We start from the raw sequence: 22,847 nt of genomic DNA on the forward strand, positions 1-22,847 counted from the left end.
TTGTTTGCTTTACAAACATTTTTTTCAGACACTTCAAAGTGAAATGACTAAATTGTTCCCTTCTTTTAAAGAGTATCTCTCCTTGTATTGGCAGTAAACTGTTTCAGAAAAATACTGCTATACATTTTTGTAAGATACAACTGACATATAGTGTTCTTAACGCTTTTTTTGTCCAAAACATGAAAATACTAGTGTAAACCTAAGGCTTGGGCCTGGAGTTGATTAATATGTAGTCCATTAGAAATTTTGTATTTTTGGACTATATCTCTAGATACCTATTTTTGTAGTATTTCTGCTGTACTTTTCGGGTAGGTTGCTTGTTTAACATCATTAGGTTTTATTTTTTCTTAAAAGTATATCAGTTAAATTTTGTTTAAAACATGCAATAGCTTAAAATATGTGGACTTACTGTTTTAAAATGCCATTAATATTGCTTTGAATTTCTATTTGGGATATATTGGAGCATACTTAATATTATTTCTATGGTGGAGTACATCAAATTTGTTTTTATCAATGCAGTTAAGTAAGAGGTGAGCTTGTATTCTTTTTTAAGATAAGAGTCATCATGGAATAGAAGTATATTCTGCAGAATGTATGGTTCTACAGTACTTCAGTGGTATTTTCCACAAGTGTTTTAGCAGCAGCATTTTTTTTTTTTGTTGCTTGGTTGTTTTGTTTTTTGCTTTTTTAAAATTGCTATTTTATTCCATAGGTTTTTCTTACACGTTGCTTATTTCCTCTTTGAAGCATAAATAATGTCCCTTTGGCCTGTGAAAATCCCCGTTCTCCTTTAAACAGTGTATTATAATAGCTGTACCAGGCAAATTTTTTTTTTTTATTCTTATTTGGAAAGCCAATAAGCTTAAGATATTCTCAGTTCATGTGAATGTCTTTGTTCCCCCAAATCTTTATGGAACTTCAGTACCAATAAATCCTACAGATAGATCCAAGTCCTAACATCTTACAAGCAAAGGAAAAATGACCCTGTCACATTGTTATTTGTCATTCTACAAGCCAACGAGATGATCAAATGATTCTTTCTTGTTAAACACAGATAAATATTTCTGCTTAAATACAGAAAAATATTTTTGTGTTTAGATAGTTACCTCTAATAAAAAAGTTATTCTATGCAATACTATATACAGACAGGAATTTTATCAAATATGTTCTCATTTGATGTTGCTCTGTGGGTATCTTATCTGTACCATTATACCAGAAAAAAGACTTATCAGCACTTTATTCAGTATGTCTTTCTAGACGTTTCAGAAAATGTCACTTATTTCTATAGAAATCATGGATAAGACAGAACGGCTACACGAGTTAAAAGAAATTGTGAAGAAATTCCACCCAGTGAACTATGATGTCTTCAAATATGTAATAACGCACCTAAACAGGTTTAGTATTTTTCTACTAAAAATTTGTTTAAGTTATAACAATTGCAAAAAAGATTGTGTTAGTAACAATGAGTTGACTACTAGAATTGAAAATTTCATGCTGCGTTGTTCACCTGTTAATATAAATGTGGAAAATGAAACTAGGAATTAGAGGTTGATTAGAAAAGGTTTGTATATTCTGTTCTTGGATTTTATTGACTTAGTGTTTGGCATCATAGCTACTATAAAGTTACAAGAATGATTGGTGTACATCAAAAAAAAGAAGCCCCAAAGAATAACTATGCATCACAGTTACAGATCTCTCACTTTTTTTTTTTTTTTTTCCAGAAAGTAGCTATGAAAATTATAGACTAATATAGGTTTTAAGGGACCTGAAAGTCATTTGAACTAAAGCCACCTCCCACCCTTCCCCCCACTCCTTAAAACAGATCTAGCTTCAATCAGAAACTAAAATATAGCACCTGAAAACCCTGCTGAATAAGAAAAATGTAGAACAAAGCTATAAGTAACAGTAAATTAGTTACACTCGCTTCTTAAATGTTGCCTCTTGAATGAAAATTTCACAGTTTTCTCTTTAAAAATTATTTCTCTAGTTACTAAAATAGTTGATATTAGTAGATGTACATATAAAGGGTCAGATTATGAGGTAGTATACAAGTGTACAATATTCAGTCATAAAAAACAGGAAGAAAAAGACCAGTTTACTCATGTTTCTTTTTCAGCTAAAATGGGATTATTCTTGGAATTCCACTGAATGAGATTAACTACATGATTAAAAAAAAAAACCCAAAAGAGAAAACATTGCCAAAGCTAAAATATCTTTTTTTTTTTTTTTCACAAAAAACATCGTTATCCAGTAATCTGTCACTTAAAGATTAGCATGTGATACTTTTTCTGCATTTCTAGACAGAATAACAGAATTGTTGAGGTTGAAAGGGATCTTTGGAGACTGTTCAGTCCAGCCCCATTGCTTTGGCAGAGTCAGCTAGAACAGGTTGCCCAGGACGGTGTTCAAGTGGGTTTTCAGTACCTCTACGGAGGGAGACTCCACAGTCTCTCTGGGCAACCTGTGCTAGTGCTCAGTCACCCTCACAGTAAAAGACGTGTTTTCTTATGCTCAGCTGGGATTTCCTGGGCTTGTTTGTGCCTGTTGCTTTTTGTCCTGTCACTGGATACCATTCAGAAGAGTCTCCATCCATCTTCTTTACACCCTCCTATCGGATATTTAAAACCAATGTTAAGACTTCCCCTGAGCTTTTCCATGCTAAGCAGTCTCAACTTTCTCAGCCTTTCCTCATGTGAGAGACCTTTGAACTCTTAATGATCTTTGTGTCCCTTCATTGGGCTCACTCCAGTATGTCCATCTGTGCCTTGTGCTGGGGGACCCAGAGCTGGACCCCGTACTCCAGATGTGGCTGACTAGAAGGGAAAGGTCAGCTCCCTGGCCCTGCTGGCAGCACTTCTGAGGCAACCTGGGGTGCCCTTCTTTGCTACAGGCACACTGCTGGCTCATGTTTAATTTCTGTTGTCCAGGACTTTCAGGTCCTTCTCCGCAGTGTTGCTTTCCAGCCAGACAGTTTTGTGCATATTCACCAATAAGCTTTTCATGACATTTAAGTTGTTAAACTCTTCCGAACTAGCATGTGTGTGGGCGTACGTGTGTTTTTGCAGGTATTTATAATGATCTAACTGGGTGTGTAATAGGAGGGCAGAAATGAGACTTTTTAACTTCCCTATTTAGTCAACAGAGAGAATGTAGGTGCTCTCTATTGCTGTTTGGAAGGAATCTTATCTTTTTGCTGAATATATGAGAAACTCTAGAATTTAGGTACCTCCTTTTACACTTCTCTCCATCATATATACGACCTGTTAATGCTTTATAAAGTTACCCATTTTCCTTTGCAGGGAAGTAGATCAATTTTTCTATTGCAATCTTGCCAAATACAAATTCATCCCTAAAATAGATAAAATCATATCAGTGGATATCGTTATTCCATGTGTTTTCTATATTACAGAATTACAAGATGTGCTTGCATATATCTGAAGTAAACCAAACATCTCAAACTTAAGAGTTATTAGTTACTTGAAATGTTTCAATAGTTCTTAATGGACCTGATAGAAATCTTTGTGGGAGAGTGGCAATCTCTGAATTGTCAAGTCTTCAGCTTTTCACTTATTTGCATAGCACAGCTGAATGTACAGTGTCAAGTACCTGGACTGGTGCAAGTAAAAGAGCTAATTGTAACTTTTAAAAATCCTGAATAGGTTCTGATGCATGCATGTCTACAGACAAATGAAATCTATTAATCACAGAACTTACTGGAGAACTTAAGTTCTGTACATTGGCCTTTGCTCTCTTGTCCACTGGCTGGCTTCTAATCATGACTGATTTACATTGCGGGTTGCTAGTAACAAAATAATCTTTCCATTAGTAAGAAAGGGTGTAATTTTTTGTCTCGTTTGCAGAGCCAGGTAGTTGCATTCCTTTCAACAAGACAACTGCTTGAGTGTAAGCAATTGCATATAGAGAGAGAGGGGTAGATGTAGGTGGATACGAGATCTTCAAGGGAACTTGTAACTAAATTCTTTACAGTTGTACGTTTATTTTAAAGAGATCAATTTGTTTTAAATTACTGCTAGTGTATAATTAAAATGAAAATGTTTATCAAATGAATTGTTCGTTAAATGAGGTAAACCACTTCTACATGATAGTTCTCATCACAGACTGATGTTTTAAATGCTGCATTTTTACATCATATGTCATTAAACTAAGAAATGTGATATTGTTGTATAGTTAATAGTGGTTGGTGATTGATGTTATTTTGGTGTGTCCACAAGCATATGACTTGGTCATTGAAACAAAAAAAGACAAGTATTATCCAGATGAGTTTGCTATTGAAATAGAGACCACTAACAATGAGAAGATAATAAATGGCTACAGTGAGATGAAGTTTTCCTTAGTGTGATAAACACCTTTCAGAGCATGCTAGCTATCTAATTGTGGTTGATTTAACTGTAAGCAGAAGTGAGTTTTAGAGATGGAGTTGAAACAGGACAGTATTGGATTGACATTGGCTTTTTTGATATTGGTTGTGGTTTATGTTTGTTCTTTTGATAATGACTACCGTTATGCTAATGTGGCATAATACGCTTCTGAAGTCTGGGAAAACAGAGGTGTGCTGCTTATAAAGTATTATACAGTGGGTTTACAGCCTGGAGTTCCTGAAGAGTTTGCAGTGGCAGGATCAAGAGAAACAGACTCATCATTTTTCATTTTGAGTAAACATAAAAGAAGGTGAATAGACATTTGCTAAGCACTTACAAGAAGATTCTGAAGAAGTTTGGGAAAGTTTGCTAGGACATGGCATACAGGATGGTAGGTTTTTGTTTATGCTTAGAAAGGAACAGAGATAAAATTTAAACACAAGAGAGAATAAAGTTGATTGTTGATTATGTGTAATCTAGCTGCAACCAGGAAAAAAGTGCAATGCTCTTTTCTCACTCGTAGCCATAGGTTCCCACTGCCTCATTTTGTTGGATCTGATATTTATGCAACTGCAGCATGTTCTGAAGGAAAACAGAAATAGGGAAAATCTAATTTTCTGTAGAATACACTAGATGATCTGAGACATCCTGTAGCCACCCTGTGGTCTGATGCCAGAAAGCTGGTGGAGAGGGGGAAGTTAGAGGGGAAGAATGAAACTTCACCTGTTGTCCACAGCAGCAACGGTTTTACAGCTACATCAGATTAGATTTAAGAAACAATGAGAGAGCAAGCAGTGAAGTCATGACAAGGGGGGGGAAAAAAGTGCATGAGAAGACCAAACATAATCAAATACTAGAGGTGCTTAAGGATGCCAGAGGATATATATTTTAACCTATGCAAATGAAGAAGCCCCTTGAAAGATTTTTAAATTCAGTGCAAAAATGACAGGAAAAAGGCAGTCTGCAAAACAGATGATCTGACTTTTATTTCACTTTTATTACACAGCAGGTGCTATTTTTTCCCCCAGTTTTATAACTTACCTTGTTGTAGTTTGTTCTCTAATGAAACACCATTATAGTGTTTGAAATTCCTTTAGGTATTTTTCAGAGTACTCATTTTAAGGAAAAGGTACAGGCAGTTCTGATTCAAAACTCTGAGAAATTCATTGTCCCATCACAATGTCTTACACTTAAATTTTATTTAATTCTTGGTAAATCTCACTCACTGTTCTATCTCTAGAGTGTAGTCTAGGAGGAATTTGTACACAGAAGAATTCTGTATAGGAAGAAAACTTTAATAAAAATGCCAAGTAAAATGTGAGCTTACATTTATATTTTTGGGTTCTTTAACCTTTAAATTAAGTTAAAATATAATTCTTTTAGGAAAGAGATTATGAATATTACTGTCACTTAGAAGTAGCACCCGAATATCCTTTGGATCAGATTTATTCAAAACAGATTGAGAGGCAATATTTGTGTACCCTCACACTATTTGTAATAAGTAATGCGCATGCTAAAATGGAAGTTTACCCTTTATAATTACCCCTATACGTGCATTGTAAATGAGTGACAATATTTCGTATAGCATTAATTCTAGTGTTTACTATGGTTTTCACAGCTTTTGAATCTATGGACTACAGCCAGCTGTCAGAAATTCTTGCAGTCTGCTCTTGTTAATCATCAAAACTGCAACTGACAAGTTGCTGAAGTTTTATTTTCCGTCTATTTCTGCAGGACAGCTGTAGCTCAGTTACCTTTGTGCTGTCTACAGTAATACAGGAATTGCATGTTCCCGGCTGAATGAATATCTTAGGTGTTTGTCAGATTTATCAACACACAATTTTTCACATATTTCTCAATAATGACTTCTAGATAAAATTGTGGTATTACTTTAGAATGCAGGGTATTTTTAGAAAACAAAATACCCTAGCTCTTTCTATCTTATTACTATGAGAAGCAGTGCATTTTTTCTGAGGAAGCATTTAATTGTAGATGATAAATTTGGTAACAGGAATTTAGATCATAAGGACCTGTTTCAGCCCCTGCTTAAAAGCAGGAAAGTTCTAGGAAGAGAAACCCATTTGGAAACCTATGTGTTATACATGGAAAAATAAACAAATATTTTAATGTGTGTTGAGATTAGTGAAATTTCCTCTGATTACATTCTTCACAGCTTGGCCAAATTCTGTTGCTGGCCAGTATAAAAAAAACCTGCAGAGCTGTGCTTTTTGGTTTTGTGTTTATTTTTAACATGTGATCTAATAGGATGCCTTTTTCTTGAGTGCCACAGATGTTAGCTAATATCTGACTGTCCTACAATAAGAAGCCATTTCTGTAATTTTTCCTCTAGACATTTTAATGGAGGAAATTTTAATTTTGTGAAATCCTATAGCTGGTTGAGAATTTAAAAGTTTGTTTATTATTGTCACTTCAAGATGTTGGTGGAATGTTGAATTTCTTTCTTGATTAAAAGCTTAATCAAATTTATGTGTTAGCTACCCAAATCTGGAAGAGACATGGTTTCTACATTTTCTTCTATATAATTGCTTAAAAAAATGGTTATTTAAATGGATAGCTGGAGATAGTTTAATAGTTATGCTTGCAGTTAGGGAGCTCTGAAAACACTTGTATTTGATTGCATACTGATTTGAATTCGTTCTGTGCATGTCATTCTCATTTCAGGGTTAGTCAGCAATATAAAACCAACTTTATGACTGCTGATAACTTATCGATTTGTTTCTGGCCTACTTTGATGAGACCCGATTTTGAAAACAGAGAGTTTCTTTCTACCACCAAAATCCACCAGTCGGTTATAGAGACCTTCATTCAGCAGTGTCAGTTTTTCTTTTACAATGGAGAGATCGTGGAAGCACCAAACCCGGTGGCGTGTCAGCCACCGCCTTCCAACGCAGTGCAGATGGTGGAACCGATGGTACCTCTTCAGCTACCGCCGCCGCTGCAGCCCCAGCTGATACAGTCACAATTACCAGCAGACCCTCTTGGTATTATATAAAGAGAAGATGATTGCAGGCAGCCTGGCACTGGACAGTAAAGACAAGCTATAGACATGCATGTTTCAGGATACAGTAATGTACTTCATATTTATGAAAAATAATTCCCATCCAGCTGATTGGACATCTTTTTGTTATATCCCGTACTGTGTTCCTCATTTGTACACACTGCAGACAAAAACTATGTGATAAGCATGACTGGAGAGGTTTAATTTTTAAAAGCAAAAATAGCTATAAAGTACAAAGCTGCTGCTGCATGATACCTTATTGCAATCACTATATCATTCCTGTGACGATTTGTCACAATATATTGTGAATAAAATTTTTCTATAGAAATTTAATGATTTAAAAAAATTACATTTATGAAACATTCAATGCTTACAGCCTGCTTTATGGCTGTTTTTGTTATTTAACATGCTATTTTTGGCAATTCTATTCCCATTCAAGCATTCTGTGTAAACAACTAAAGCCCAGCTATAGTTTATTTTGTAATCTCCTGGCTACTTACGTGACGGTATGCTTAGGATGGTTTATGGAAGAATGCAAAATGCACTGTTGAGAATTTTACAGTCCTTCACCATCCATCTTTACTTGTAAGTAAACCTGTGGACAGTTTGTTAAGGGTGGGTGAACTTGCTTATTATTTCTTACAGCACAATACCAAGGACATGCTTGTTGTAAAAGTGAGTTTCAAATATTGTACAAAAATTTTGATGTTGCCTACTTATTTCTTTATGTTCCATTACTGAACTAAACATTTTGTAAAACTGTTAATTCTGTAAACAGCTGCATGTTTAAAAGATCATTGATGGTCTTGTAAACTTAATCTAATATATTTTAGATATTTTAATTTTTCCCACTTGGGAATACATGTAGTGTTTAGAAAATAGTTCATGACATTTTCATATAAGGTTATATAACTTTTCATACATAAACATGAATTTTGTTCTAGTAAAATTCTCTAAACCAAACAATGTTTTAATCTAGGACTTCAATTAATCTATTCTTTAAATCTATTTTTATGTGACCCTTTAAAGATATACAAAAATGCATTGCTAATACATAGCAATAAATACTTTGGGTACTGACAATTAACCTCTTTGGAGTGTGTATATATAAAATCACATAAACTTGTATTCATATTTTTCTCCTGTGGTATGTTGTACTAAAAATTCAAATGACTGATTTTTTTTTTTTTACCATGTTTTTAAATTATCTTTTTTTTTTTTTTTCTCATTTATTTTACTTTTACATTGGTACCAATTTTGCTGTAAAAGAATGCTGCTTAATTTAAACAAACCTTTTGGTTAAATATTTTGTTAGTGGTAAAAAAATTAGAAGGTTACAAATTGTAGCAAAGGGGAGACCATAGAGAAACACTACCTGTGAGACTTTTCATAGCAGCTTTTTTTCTTTCACGCTAAAATATACCTTTTTAGGTCTGCAGAGAAGAAAACAGTTTTGGCTCATTCAGCTGCTAGAATGTTTTGTGTAGTTTAAAAAAAAAAAAAGCTTTATGATGGTCACTGTTGTAATCTTCACTTATAACAAGATTTAAGATCGTCTTGTATGTATTATAGTAAATAGATGATTTTGAGAATTAAGGCTTTTAAGAGTTTGATTTGCTCCTTTTTCCCAAAATAAAAATTGCCTTTCCCACTTATGTCCTAGGTATTGTACTTCTAATTATGACTTGGATTATCATTCTAGATTACTATGATACCATAAACCTGGCTGCTGTTTGAAGTACATGTATATTATAAATTATCTTGATATTGTGTTATATTCTTGCAAGTTATTATCTTTTCTAAGAAAGCATAAACAAAAAGGAAAAGTCAACCCTATTCCTATTGCAAAGCACACAGGAATTAATAGTACAATAAAGTCTGTCCTGTAAATTGTAGTATTCTTAACTTGTTCTACTTTACCTGTTGTCTATATAGCTTTTATTTATAGCTGTCAATCTAATCTCGGCATGTTTAGCAAAGAAAATGAAACTTCAAGAGTTTTATAAACTATTTCTAGGTTGCTAAAGAATTTATTTTTCTACTGTATATGGTATAGACAAAGCATCACCTGTACAGGAAACAAGTCTATTTCTAATAGAAGTAAGCTTAAAAATAAATACCAGTCATATCCATATTTAAAAGTTCTATCTATAAAGTATCTCCAGTCTTTGTAATGTGAATTACATTTTAAACTTTCTACAAATTCCAATTTGTTTGCCATAATATTTAATTAATCTTTGAATACTGATTTTTAGAATAATTTACATTCCATTTCATGACTAACTTTCATGTTGAACTTGTGATCACAAGTATTTGCAGTATCATTTATTTTTTGTGTATGTTATAGCTAAATCACTTTATGATTTTTTGAAAATCTTAACACTTATATTTGGCCAAATATGAAAGTGTTACTATATTTACTGGATAAAGCATAAAAAGCAAAATAATGAGAAAGCCTGGCATGTGGCGCTTGATTGTCACATGGAAGAGTCCCTGCATACTGTTTGCATTATAGAAGTGTCACATGCAGGAATGTGGATATGTGTGTATGTGTCATGTATACACTTGGACACTTTTAATGTGTTTGTGTGTTTATGTACACAAGCACATGTGCACAGACTTGCATGCACATACACCTGCATAGTAAAGTTTTTAAAAGATACTGGGAGATTATACCATCGTTATTAAAGATTTATAATAGAGCTTTCTCTATTATTATTTTTATTAGTGCTATAAAATGAGGAAGCATGTCATTATATATGAATTCCTCATACTTCGGCTCGTGTAGTCCCTTCTAGTTTTAATGAAAATCCAGACAATAATAACTATATTTTTAATGTGAGCATTTTTACAGTAATATCTATCTTGATAAAGATACAAATGTATATTATTTTTGGTTGAGCTTCTCAGTGACACTTTATGGAGTAGCTTGTCTTTTTTACGTAATATTGGTATAGACATACTGCAGTGTATTGTCTTTCAATGTATTGCAATTTTAAAAACCCAGACCTGAGTTACAAAAGTGCCATTTTAAGTAATGATTAACAGGTTATTTCAAAATTCCTTACCCTCCATGATCCTTGTGGAATTTTAACATATATAGTGTAAATAGATTGCAGATGTCACCATAAGAAACTTCTTTGTTACTGTATGCTTTCTTCATTATTTGAATCCTGGTTGCTAGGAAATTTTAGATATGTTTATTTTTAGTTGATGGAGTTTAGCCTCCAATATTTATGATAAATATAGAAAAACTATCAATTGGAGATAAAAAAAAAATTGGCCTTTGCTTACATGCTTATTTCAGGTTTTTCAGTAATTGTGTTGCTGTTTGTCAACTGAAAAAATTACACATATATAAAAAAATTTTAAAGTCAAAATTTTGTTCTTTGTTTATAATGTAATCTTTTGTTGCTACATCAGCAGAATACTGCAGTGAATTAAATATCAGTGAAGCTTATTCTGTATAAAAGATGCAACAAATAAAATACTAAGATGCTTACTGTGTATAATGTTCAGTTTAGTTGCCTACTAAATTTTTAAAGGCAAAAGCACCCTATCTTTCACGTACACAGAGATGAAATTTAGCAGTAAATCTTGCTAAACTGAATGCAACAAGTGTTTAAAGCATTCTTGGGGGGAGGGTGTCTCCTTGAATTTGATATGTCTTTTAAATTGCTGGATTTTGGAAGTGTTTCCCACAGTGGCGAAGACTCTTCATAAAGTAGGTAAAGCACCCCCCAGGATGGATCCGTGCATGTGCTAGGGGACAGACCTCGGAAGTGACAGGAGGTCCGATGTGCTGTTTAACTGTGCAGTGCGTGTGAATTCTGTGGCTCATGCGACCTCTTACATTTTTCATCTGATTGAGCTGCTCAGCAAGAAAGGCTGCGATGATGGAAATCAGTTTTTCAGATTTCTACCATGCTAAAGGAACGGGTCTTAACATTATTTTTCCTACAGAATTTTTAAACCTGAAGTAAAAACTGCAGAGTTTGAGGTCAGCTTTAAATTTTCAGAGTTGTGTATTATTGGTCATAATTTTGCTAACTACGCGGGATAAATCCAACTTTGATAATAGTACTGCTTTTAGTTCTTGTGCATGCAACATCTATGCTTAGTTTGTTTCTTCAGAGCATCTTAAGTCATATGGCCAATGCAGAAATAACTGCAAAAGCTCCCTGGCAGCCTTCAAATCTGAACACTGTTCAAGTTTAATTATATATCTTAACACTTTCAGATACTGGAGCATTTTAATCGCAAATAGGATGCGTTTTACCTGTAATTTACTCTGTGCAAATCTCAGTTTTTCAGAGTGCTGTATCAAAAAACATCTCTACTGAATCTGAAGCACAACGCAGTGTTCAGGCTTCACAGCAGATCACAAGTTTCTGGTGAATAGCTGTCCTGGAGAACCAAAGTGTAACATCAGTGTTCACTTCTGTCAAATCCGATCCTTCAACTAATTCACAGTTTCCATGGAATCAGAAGGGATGCATTTAATCTGTCATCATGGCTAGTGAAAGCGAACACTTCCTTTTCTTATTGACAAATTCTTTCCCAAGTGTGTAGATGGTGCATGTTACGGCTGTTGCCCATATGCTTCTCATCTTCCCTATAAAATACAATGCACGTGTGTTTAAACCTGGTATTTTTCTTGCTGAATTGAGTGTCGCTGATGCCTAGCTAACAGTCCAGTGCGTTCATATTACAGAATAGGGTTTAATATACCTGATTACGTTGTTAATAATTTGTCCGTTACTGTTTTTTATTTGGTTTGTTTTAGAAAATATGGAGAATTGAGTAATTCTACTGAATGCTTACAGTGCAGTAACTGTGGGTTTTCAGTCTTAGAGCGTGATAATAATGAAAGGCTGCTGTTATTTCCACTTATAAGCAGTTTGAGTTAAGAAAAGATGGGACAGGAGTCTCATGGTTGTACTTCCAGCCATGACTGCGTGTCAGTGCTTCAGGGGTAGATATGCTGACTTGAAGAGCACCTCTGGCTGCCTATGCGACTGGCAGATTTATATAGTGTAGCTGTAGCTTGGATTTTCTCCGGAATTTTGGTATCACAATCCATCTGTTCTTACAGATTTTTCTGCTTCACAACTGAAGAAGTGAAGGGAAGGCAAAGTAGCCGTTCTCATCACTTCCTGCAGTGCTCTCAGCTTTGCCACTGATGAGAATTGTCAGAGGCTCCTAAACTGCTCTTGCAGGGTTTTACTTAATTAAAAGGAGAAAATGTAAGGAGTGGTAGGTTATGAGGTGAAGTTACTTGGTTAACTGACACTGAATGTGATGAATTGGTGAAGCATCTGGAAAAAAACAATTTCCACTAATAAATTACAGACAGCGTGGTCTCCCCTTGAAGGTTCCACCTTCAATACTTGGCAGCATGACCTGAGTTTCTGCAGTGACTGCCCTTACTTGGTCATATCGACCCTGTGCAAGTTGGGAATGAAGAAGAGATCAAGAAACCTACCTCAAAAAATTAATGTACTTTAAATAGCTGCCTCTTAAAACACTTAGATTAATTTATTAAATATATAGAATGTAGGAAAAAAGAAAAAAAAATGAAATGTCCACAATTCATTATTGAAATATGTGTGTGTATATATATATATGCACGTACGCTTTTGTAGCTTAGTGAAGGAATAGATGTTGATATAATGGGTCTAACATAGTAACAGGTGGCCAGTCTGCTACAGATAAATATTGCTTACAATTCAGATGTTAAGTTTTGAAAACTAAATGTAAACAGATGTATCTAATTTTGATATCTTATCTGTGAGTTGTCTAGCTCTAACCTTGGTTTAATTTTGTTATCCTGTGTGATCACAGAAATAAGCCTGATTTTATGTCCTTTATTTAACTGTATTAGAGTTGAAAAGTTTCTTTATCTCTTCACAGATGACTGCTTTCTTTATTCTTTCTTCTCTTAGTATTTCTTTTTGACTTAATTAGTCTTAAAGTCAAAACTTACAATTTATAACATGATCATAATACTTTTCTCCTGTAAAACACTGGTCCCACATAAAGTTTATAGAAGTCTGTCAGTATTGTTTTGTCCTCTTTTGTCTGCAGTTCTAAGTCACCTTTACATCTCCAGTTAGCTGGCCAGGTTTATTTACCAGGATACAAAACTCTGAAATGCTTCTGGGGAAGTAAACATCAAGCTCTGTTCTCCTTGTATATAGTGCTATCAAGTATTATTTTGTTTTCTCTTTTCAAATAAAGTAGTTTCTTAGAAAAATGAGAGGTCTGAACTGTTACCTGAGAGGTGTATGTTTTTGAGCATGACAGTGGCACCATGAAGTGAATGCCCAGCTCGTTCACTGAAGGCATGGAAGTGTAGTGTATGAAGGCATGAATCCTGCTGCAGTCATTTGGAAGATCATCTGTAGCAGAGTAACCGAATTGTGGAACAAACAATCCTCAATCATGGCTATAATTATTTGAAGGAAACCTAATATTTAGTTGGCTGGTTTTGTTTTTTTTTTTTTTTTTGTTGTCTTTTTGTATTTCCTCCAGAAGGGAGGTGAAGTGATTGTCAAAGATGAGCTCTGACCCAGTGGGAAAACTGGCAAACAGTTTGACACCAGAAACACCCTAAAAGACTCTGCGGACATCTGGGTCCAGTCCTAATACTGAAGGTATTGGGAGCAACTGGGTGCTTCTGTTTTTCTCCAAGACTGTGCTTCTCAAAAGCTGAGGGGCAGTGTCTCGTAGCTCCCTTCGGATTTTGACCACTGCCCCACATCCAGTATTCTGCTTAAAACATGGGCTGTAGTAAATGTGGTTTTAAGCCACTGATCTGTAAATAGGTTGAATGATTTCCTGAAATGTTACCCTTCCAGCCTGACCCCCACTCTTTTTAACTTTTTTTTTTTTTTTCCTCCCCCTTTACCCTCCATGTAAACAGCAGAGCTGCTCAGTATGAAGAAGGGATTCTGCTGTAGCTCATTCTGGTTTGGGAGTCCTTGGCTTTAGATCTCACCTCTGATCCATTGCACTACAAGAGTGTGTGTGTTCACTTCTGGACTTGCTACAAAACCTATTTTTTACCCCCCTTCCCTAAAGTTGATGAGGATGAGTGGGCTGAAGCAAATGTCTACAGGCAGTTATTTATGTTTGTGCATGAATTAATGGGACAGGTGCCCAGAGCCCTGGGATGGCAACATTTCTTCCGAAATGTAAATTAAAAAAGAGCTTACAACTTCGAAGCCTCCTTCCTTCTGATGTATTAGTTAAGGAAGCCCACAGCTATTCTTGCACTGAATGGTAATAAAAAGTATGTTCTGAACTCATTTAGATGATAAACGTATATATTTTAAATTGATTGTAAAAAAAATAAAAAATAGGTAAGCAATTGCATTCTCGCAGGTAAGTGTTGCACATATAGCTGAAGTGAGGGACTACTAGAAAGTGTGCTAAATGTGAGCAAATAGGATGTGTGGCTAATTTAGCTCAAGCTAAGAAAGAGTGGGACTTTTAAGAGCTTAGAAATTTTAAACTGAATCGAAGGGAATATTTATGGTGGATATTTTTTCCTTTTTCATGTTTTCAGTGGCTTCTGTCTGCATTTTTATAATATGAGGACATGATCCATCACACTCCATTCTCAGTGCTGCAGTGGTTGTAACAGCCATCTAGTTGTATGCTTGATGAGGACACTACTGAGAAGGTACTGAAGACAGTTTCTACCAGCCTTTTCCCTTTCAACATAAGAACCAAGAGCTTGAAAAGATATGCCTGCTTATAGGAAGGCTGTTCTGGTTTCATGTAGGGTAAAAGACTTTCACACCCTGACAGAGTTCTCAAGAATATACGTGGTTGGCCAAAACCTTAATCTTGACAGTTTCTCTGTTTTTTTTTTTTTTTTTCTTTTTTTTTTTTTCTTTTTTTTTTTTTTTTTTTGTTGTTGTTGTTGTTGTTTTTTTAATAAAAAGGAGAAGAAAAAAAAAGTTAACATGCATTTTTGTTATTGAATTGGAAACAACTATTTTTTAGGGCAGGTGGAATTTACTATTCAAAGAAAGAATTATATAAGTAATCCTCTGGAAATACCAGTGAAGTATTCACATTGCAGAGAATAACCTTTTATTGTTCGTTTTCATAGTGGCATCAATTTTCTGACTAGCAACCACATTCTTTCTTACGGCTTTGTATATTTTATTTGCAGGTATATTAATACCACTTTTAAAGTACTACAATTGCATTCAGTAATTTCTAAAAGATCTTGTGTGGAGGTATCTGCTTATAGGAAGCCCTGAATTATTCTTTATTCTGATGGTGAGTAAAAGGGATCCAGATTTCTTACTACGAATATAAAAAGGAGACAGCTGATGTTCTTCCTTATTAAAGAACAGCTAGGGTGATTTTTTTTTTTGCCTGAACTGGCTGAAGTTTGTTTTCAACTGCAGCTGGCACACCTGAAACTGCAACATGTGGAGCACCCATGTACAAAGAAAAAGACCCTGTTCTCTGTGTGTAACTTTCGAAAGAGAGAAGCAATAGGTAAAGCAGATAAAATCATGTCTTCATTTCTCCTTATTGGAAATTTGACTACAAGAATGACTGTCGTGGCCTGTTTTATAGTCTTATCCCATAATCTGGCCAAGTACTAATGCCAAATTTATATTTTTGACCCTTTTTCAAAAATAATTAGCAGACCTGTGTTCCTACATTAATTGTATTCTCATTTATGAGCCGTAGCCCGTTTCTTTTAAAAGTGAAGTTGCCTACACATGTACAAAATCCTATTAACTCAATGGCAGTATTAACTCAATTTAGAAAGTTCAGAGAATATTGTCAGAAAAGAGTCTTTGGTTAGAGTTTATCTGAAAACGCAGGACTTGGTCTAGCTTTATTATTAAAATGTTTCTTTCCATCTTAAAAGTGAAGTAGAAGCTAATTTGGGATGGAAATGTTGCGCTGCCTGCTGTGGTGAAGGTTCAATTAACAAGGAAGGAATTACAGTTTTGGTTTACTTGTGAAGTCCTCAGCGGGCAGCTTCGACTTGATCAGTGGAAGTTTCACATGCGTCCATGTACACACAGAGTTATGAAAATGGCTCTCCAACTCTGTTGCTTTCCCTACTCGTTAATCTATTATTTCTGTGTCCCCAGATGTCTCAGATATGTATAGCACATGTTGAGTTTTCTACCTTGTGTTGGAAACCAAAACTAAAATTTGCTCTAAGTGCATGAATTTTTAGTCTTATGTCTGCCTCCTGAAGAGCATTCAGGCTTTATCCATTTATTTGGTATTCAAGAAACAGAGGAGAAATTAAAGGTGAGTGATTTTACCTCTGTGAATTTCAGAAAAATCTGGGAGTTTCTGTATTGGGAATTGGCCCCTGTTCTGTGTCTGTGGAAGAGATCCAGCTGCACTGTTCCCAGAGGTGCGCTGTGGGCAGCTGGTCCCCTGGGCCTTGTTTCTAGGCAGGGCAGAGGCTCAAAGGTTGGCCTCTTGTGTGCAGTTGTATTGTTGAAAACCTGTGGTACGTGGCTGTGTACTGCCCTCTTTAAACACTGCAGAGGGAAGGATCTCTCCCTTTGATTTTGAAAATAAGTTTAGAAAACTATCCTCTCATTTCACATCAGCAATATATTTGCCCTTTTCCTCAGGAGGCTTAAAGGAACGCACTTCTGTTCCTGAAATACAAACTTTCCCTGATCCTTCTGATTTTAACTGGTGTAGGAGATAAAGAATTGTGTAAACAAGTTTTCAGAATAACTGAATGGCAAAATGGAAGAAAGAAGTATGAATGCATGCATGAGATCTTCACATGCACATACTGAAAATAATGAAGAAAATAATGCAGAAAATAATGAAGTCCTTTTCCTTTTTGACTCTGAAAAATAGTTGTTTCAAAGATGCATATAAAAATACATGAGTGTAGTGGTCTTCTCAAATCTAAAAATCTGATTGCACCTTTTGGTTTGTTACAAGAACTGCAAATTATATTCTTAACAAGCGTACCTCTAAGAATTCTTTGGCCCTCCCTACTTCCCCAAATGAAACAAATAGGAAAGAGCAAGGAATAACCTTGCCTGACCCACATCTGCTGTTACATAGCTAGCTGTTGTCTCTTGCTTTATACCTAACTCACAAGTTTTTGAAACAGGAAACTTTTTGTGCTATTGGGGTAGTCGGCACCTTCTTGGTGGTCTGTCTAGGACCCACACCTGCAAAATAAAAGTAGTAAACTGGCCAATACACATACAATAGCTGAGATTATTCTGGTTTTTGTAAATTATATTGGTGAAATTTCATTGGATATTATACCAATAGCATTGTAATAAATTAATATGTATTTTCTAGAAAGAATAAGCATACAATAGGAGTTGCATTTAGAATTGAGAGGTCTTACAGTGATCCTCTCTTCACTCATTACCCCTCCCCCCTTCCCCCTCCCCCTTAATTTTTTTTTTTTTTTCTGATCTTTGAGAAGAGCTTTCACTTTTTTCCATATGTGACAACCTAGTTTCTTTCTGTTCTCCCTCACTAGGTGGTAGATACCTATGACCATATAGTGTTTTCTGCTGACAAGATTCTGGAAGTTTTGGAGATTGCACAGATTATTTAAAAAATATATGGTCTGTGGGGGGGGGGGGGGGAAAGAGAAAGTTATATAACACTGAGAATAATTTTAAAAAGGCCATAAAGTAGGGAACTAGATATGGAAGTGGATAAGAACTAGAGTTAAGGCAAAGGTCTTCAAAGGGGGAAGAACTTAGTTTTTAAAGAAGATGAAGATCCACTTCAAGATGCAAAGGTAGGCTACTTCAAACAGAGGGGTATGGCTGCATGTGTTTATATAAGGGTTCTAGCTCAAGGGATGCAAGTGGGTTTGACTACTCTTGTATTTAAATTGTCATGCTGGTTTAATTAATACATATGCTTATTAAATGTTAAAATTTATACAGGTTTTGAGATACAACTCTTGACCCCCAGGAGATAATATAAGTATTATCTTTGAGTAAGACCTACATTTGTTTATTCATTCTTGTATCTTTGGAAATTCATCTATACCTTTCTTCTAAAAATGTGAAATAGATTCCACAGCTTTCTCCGTGTCTTATTTCAGTGATTCAGTATCCTTATGGGAAGAAAGGTTCCCCTGGTAGCCAAGCTAAAGCTTCTTTACTGCAAGATAAACTGACTTCTTCTAGTTCTGTTGCAAGTGGACACAGTGAATATTTATCACTGTTACTTTTAGGGTGATCTTTAGATGCTGGAAGACTGCTATGTCCCTTTTCTCCCTCACTGCTTTCCACAGCTTTCTTTTCTTTGTCCAGGCAACACATTCCTTTAAGCTTTTTTACAGTTTGTGTTTATAAAGCTTGTAGTATTTTTGTTGCTTTTGTTTTAAGTATATTGGTGGTCCAAACCAGGCACAAGTCCTGACCACTCTAGTAATGCAAATTACACCATTATAATATCTCTTGTCTGTTGTAAATAACGTGTAAGGCTGATTATCCCCCAACCAATATACTGCTGAGCCCTGAATTTTATTACCAGTGCATACTTTTGAAAAATGGTACCATTCAAACAGGCAGACTGGTTTTAGCTGAAGCTCAAGGGACCCAAGTTCTTCTATTGCACTGTTCAGCGCATGTTTCTGTCCACTTGAGGAACTGGTATGAACTGTTGGGTTACTGGCACCTCCTCAGCAAGTGCGCGAGTGATGGAAGAAGATACAGGATGAGGCGTTCTGCAATTCTGCCTTTCAAAGAAGTTGGCAGGCAGGCGGTTTTATTATTAGTTGTTCCTGAGATACTGGCTGTGAAATCATGCTACAGTTCTGTGATCCAATGCTGTCATTGAGCAGGATGATGGAGAAAACACAAAAGACACAGTGAGTCTTGGATAAAAACAAGGGCGGCCTTTCACAATGCTTCCTGAATTGAGTGGTGAGGAATAGATGATGTGTCTTTTCCTAAAGCATATATACTTAATGCAGATATACTGTTTTCCTCAATTATCATGGCTGGTTTGCTTTAAAACTATATTAAAATTACTTCATTCAATGAAGATTCTAGAAGTAATATTTGTTCTTTAGTGGATGCTTCTAACATTGAAGAGAGAAATATAGTTAGGTGACATAAGTTAGATGTCTTCACTTCTGAATTACTTTGATATATCTAAAATACTAAAATACTTTCAATTTCTCAGAGTACCTAATTAACATTTTATAACTCCTTACTCTAAAATTGAAAGAAATGAGGATCTTCTTGCAGCATTTTTAGCTTTGTCTGCAAAGATATATGTAATGTTGCATAAACAATGCAAATATCTTTGGCACTGAATCCCATAATAAAGATCTCATTTAGTACATACTAATTTAAGATTTAATGTCATGTTTCCATAAGGTTTGTTGACTATTAAATTTATGGATCCTTTCATCAGATAAATGCAACAAAAGCCCCAACAAAAACCCCCCTTTAATTTGTGAAATAAATACCACTGTTTGAAAGTCTGTGATTTGGCCTTTTATACACACAGCTGTCCTCCTCTCCTTCTCACTTTCTTTACCTTCATAGGAAGGTAAATCTATAGCACTGCAAGTGTGACTCCTCATTGCAATAGTGGCCATTAATCAAGTTATGCTGGTTTTGGAGGGTGATATCAATATCACTCCCGTCAGCCTTTAGTGTTGACAGTGCATTCCAAAGTATTGAACCAGCAGTTTCTTAAATGACAAACAAACAACTTACTGTACACTTGTAAAAGGTAATAACACAAAAGGACTTCTTTAAGAAAAATATTCTATTAGGAAGCATATTTCTCTAATGTTGTTGTTGATATATATGTAGATACACATATGACATGATAGAGAATGGACTGTATATTGTTCTAGAAATACAATCCATTGTGGTGTGAATGTGAAGGTTTTATTGACAAAAGTGTGGGATAACCATAGGGCAAATTGATTGCAAAACCACTGCAGAAAGGGGCTAGTATGTATACAATAAAGAATATATAAATAGATTTATTTTTCACAAACTAGCACGTTCGTGTATTGCTGAGATGCTAACACAAGATTAATTTATTTTCTTTCTAGCCCAGTTATGTCATCAGTATCCAACTGGAATTTTTATTAAGGTATGTCTGGGAACCAAGAGGAGAGGGTTTACTGGTGTACTGATCATATTATCACAGACCATGTGTCTGAGTTTGGAGGGGAAGGGGAAGGTCACCAGCACACTCAGACTATTTACTTACATCGCACTGCTTTGAAAAGGCACCAAAATAATATATATTAATAGTGACATGTGAATTCTCTTGGCTAGCAAACGCCATGCTGTGAATGTGGCTTAGATAAACTTCCTTCATCATTGTTTCAGTGGTTTGGGGGAGCTGATGACTGGCTAGCTGGATGCAGTGCTGTTTATTTGGCCCGCAGGCAGTTATTCTCTCCTCAGTGGCAGCCCACGGCTGGGCCTGGCAGCGGGGTGGGTCTGGGTTGGCACGTGTTGATGTGCTCGCTGGGAAGGCAGAGTAAGCTGCCACGAGGGCTGGGGCTTCCAGCCGTAGAGCCGGTGCTGTCGATGGACCGCAAGTGAGCTGAGATTCACAGCTGGCCTTCAGAGCTCAGCGGATGAGTTTCTTTTTAATAATGAAGCCGGCAAAAAGAATGCACGTAACTAGGTAAGTTAAAAAAAAAACCCAAAACAAAACAGAATGTTTATGTTGAAAGACAGAAATGATTTCTCTCCTAGCTTTCTCTTCTCTATGAAATGCCATAATGCTTTCAGGGAAGCGGTAAGATTTGTGAAATATTTCACTATGCATACATTCAGTAATAATGTTTACTCCTTTTAAAAATAATATATTACTTTAAAAAAACATACCTACTTGAACCATTCCAAATAATAACTTACTTTCCTGTTTGCTTAAAATACTTTGGCCAGTGTTCATGTTCCTTCTTTTAAACTGTTTTGCACATCTTGATGTTCATCGTTGAAAGCATTTGCTGCCAACAGCTTCAGGTCTTCTCAAGCTGAGTTAGATGTAGGAGTGATCCTCATGTTACCTTTTCAGTCTGAATGCCTTCCTCCTCTCTCTCCTTACTTTTTTTTGGGAAGGGATCAAGTGCTGAGTGGTGGTTCTGTTCAGCAATGCTGATCAGCAACTCAAGCAGCAAATCAAGCAGAACTCTTGCAGACCTTTTGCACAAAGAAGTTGTTGAGCAACATCGTACAAGTTTCTTCTCTTTGGCACTCAACTGTCACTCTTCTAAGGTGATGGTTTTTATTGGCTGCAGGCCTCTGGCCATGAAATATTTGCTCGGGGGCAGGATACACCTGAGTCAATGCTCCAGCAGAGACATGTGCAGTAAGACAGCAGACAAGTTCATTGTAGGCAGCTGAAGGCCAGGAGGTCACGTAGCCTCAAGTGCGCATGTTGTGTAGGGAAGAGGACAAGGATGCCTTTCCTTGGAGGTTCGATATCATCACTCAGATTTCTGGTGAACATCTGGGAGCTGCTCTGCTGCCAGCCCCTCAGAGCAACTGGCCGAGTGCTGTGAGTTTGCCTCGGGAGAACCGACCCCTGCAGAGCTCCAACACCTCTGTTCCTTTCTTTGCTTTCTCCGGTGGCCACAGCACTCCGCTGAATGTTTGCTTGTATTTTTTCGCTTTTTCTGTTTCTTTTCTCACAGATGGATTAGCTTGTATTTTTCCTGGCTAAAAATCTTTATTCTGCCAATACTGAAACCTTCCTGAATCTCTTTTCTCAGTTACAGCAATGTTCATGAGATGTATTATTGACTAAGAATTTGACAAACATGCTGCTCTCTTCTTGGCGTACTTTTTTCAATTAATCAATATAGCTGTTAAAAAGAATGGGGCTAATATGAGTCTCTGGGATGCAATGTTGTGATAAAATCTTCAGCTTGATGTTTTGTCATTTACCGTTATACTTTGTGTATTTCATTTTTGTGATTTGCACAGCTGGACTAGCCCTCAATTAAAGACTCCGGAATAACTATATTGAATGTCTTATTAATATTTCATCTGAGGTATTCTCATCTGTGATGTTCATTTGTACAAAAAAAAAAGTTGCAGGTAGCATCATCTCAGATTTACTGTTGATCAACTGCCTCCCAGTGTGGCCACTTTCTGTGCAGCCTAGTGTCATTTCCCCTTCCACCAGTAGCAAACCCAATAAAACACTGGATAATATGTCATTATTACATGGAAATTTGTGAATAATTTTGGTGGGGAGTTCACCTCTGATTCTTATATTTAATTAGTTTTTAGTATAGTTTATTTTTTTTAATGAGGTTTTTATGTTCTTGTGAGGTCCCACCTAGCTATTCTAGACTATTTAGAATTTAGAGTTAACTCATTCAGTTTTATGGAAGGTAGAGTAATAGTCTTGCTCACTCTAAAATAACTTCTTCTTTCTATTAACATAATTAGGTGAGGCGTAATCCC

General features: G+C 35.8%; 1 protein-coding gene across 2 annotated transcripts in view; it reads left to right on the forward strand.

Moving 5' to 3' along the window:
- The window catches only part of ARHGAP5 (Rho GTPase activating protein 5), a 53,267-nt gene extending 42,362 nt beyond the window's left edge, over positions 1-10,905 (forward strand). For both annotated transcript variants that reach the window (XM_042790789.1, XM_042790790.1), the window contains exons 7-8: positions 1,289-1,394; positions 7,062-10,905. In XM_042790789.1, the coding sequence (XP_042646723.1) occupies positions 1,289-1,394; positions 7,062-7,392 (437 nt within the window). In that variant the 3' untranslated portion in view covers positions 7,393-10,905. The remainder of the gene's footprint in view (positions 1-1,288; positions 1,395-7,061) is intronic.
- The last annotated feature ends 11,942 nt before the right edge of the window (positions 10,906-22,847 follow it).

Source organism: Tyto alba, unplaced genomic scaffold, assembly GCF_018691265.1.
Source record: "Tyto alba isolate M040663 unplaced genomic scaffold, T.alba_DEE_v4.0 Super-Scaffold_18, whole genome shotgun sequence".
Classification (NCBI taxonomy): Eukaryota; Metazoa; Chordata; class Aves; order Strigiformes; family Tytonidae; genus Tyto; species Tyto alba.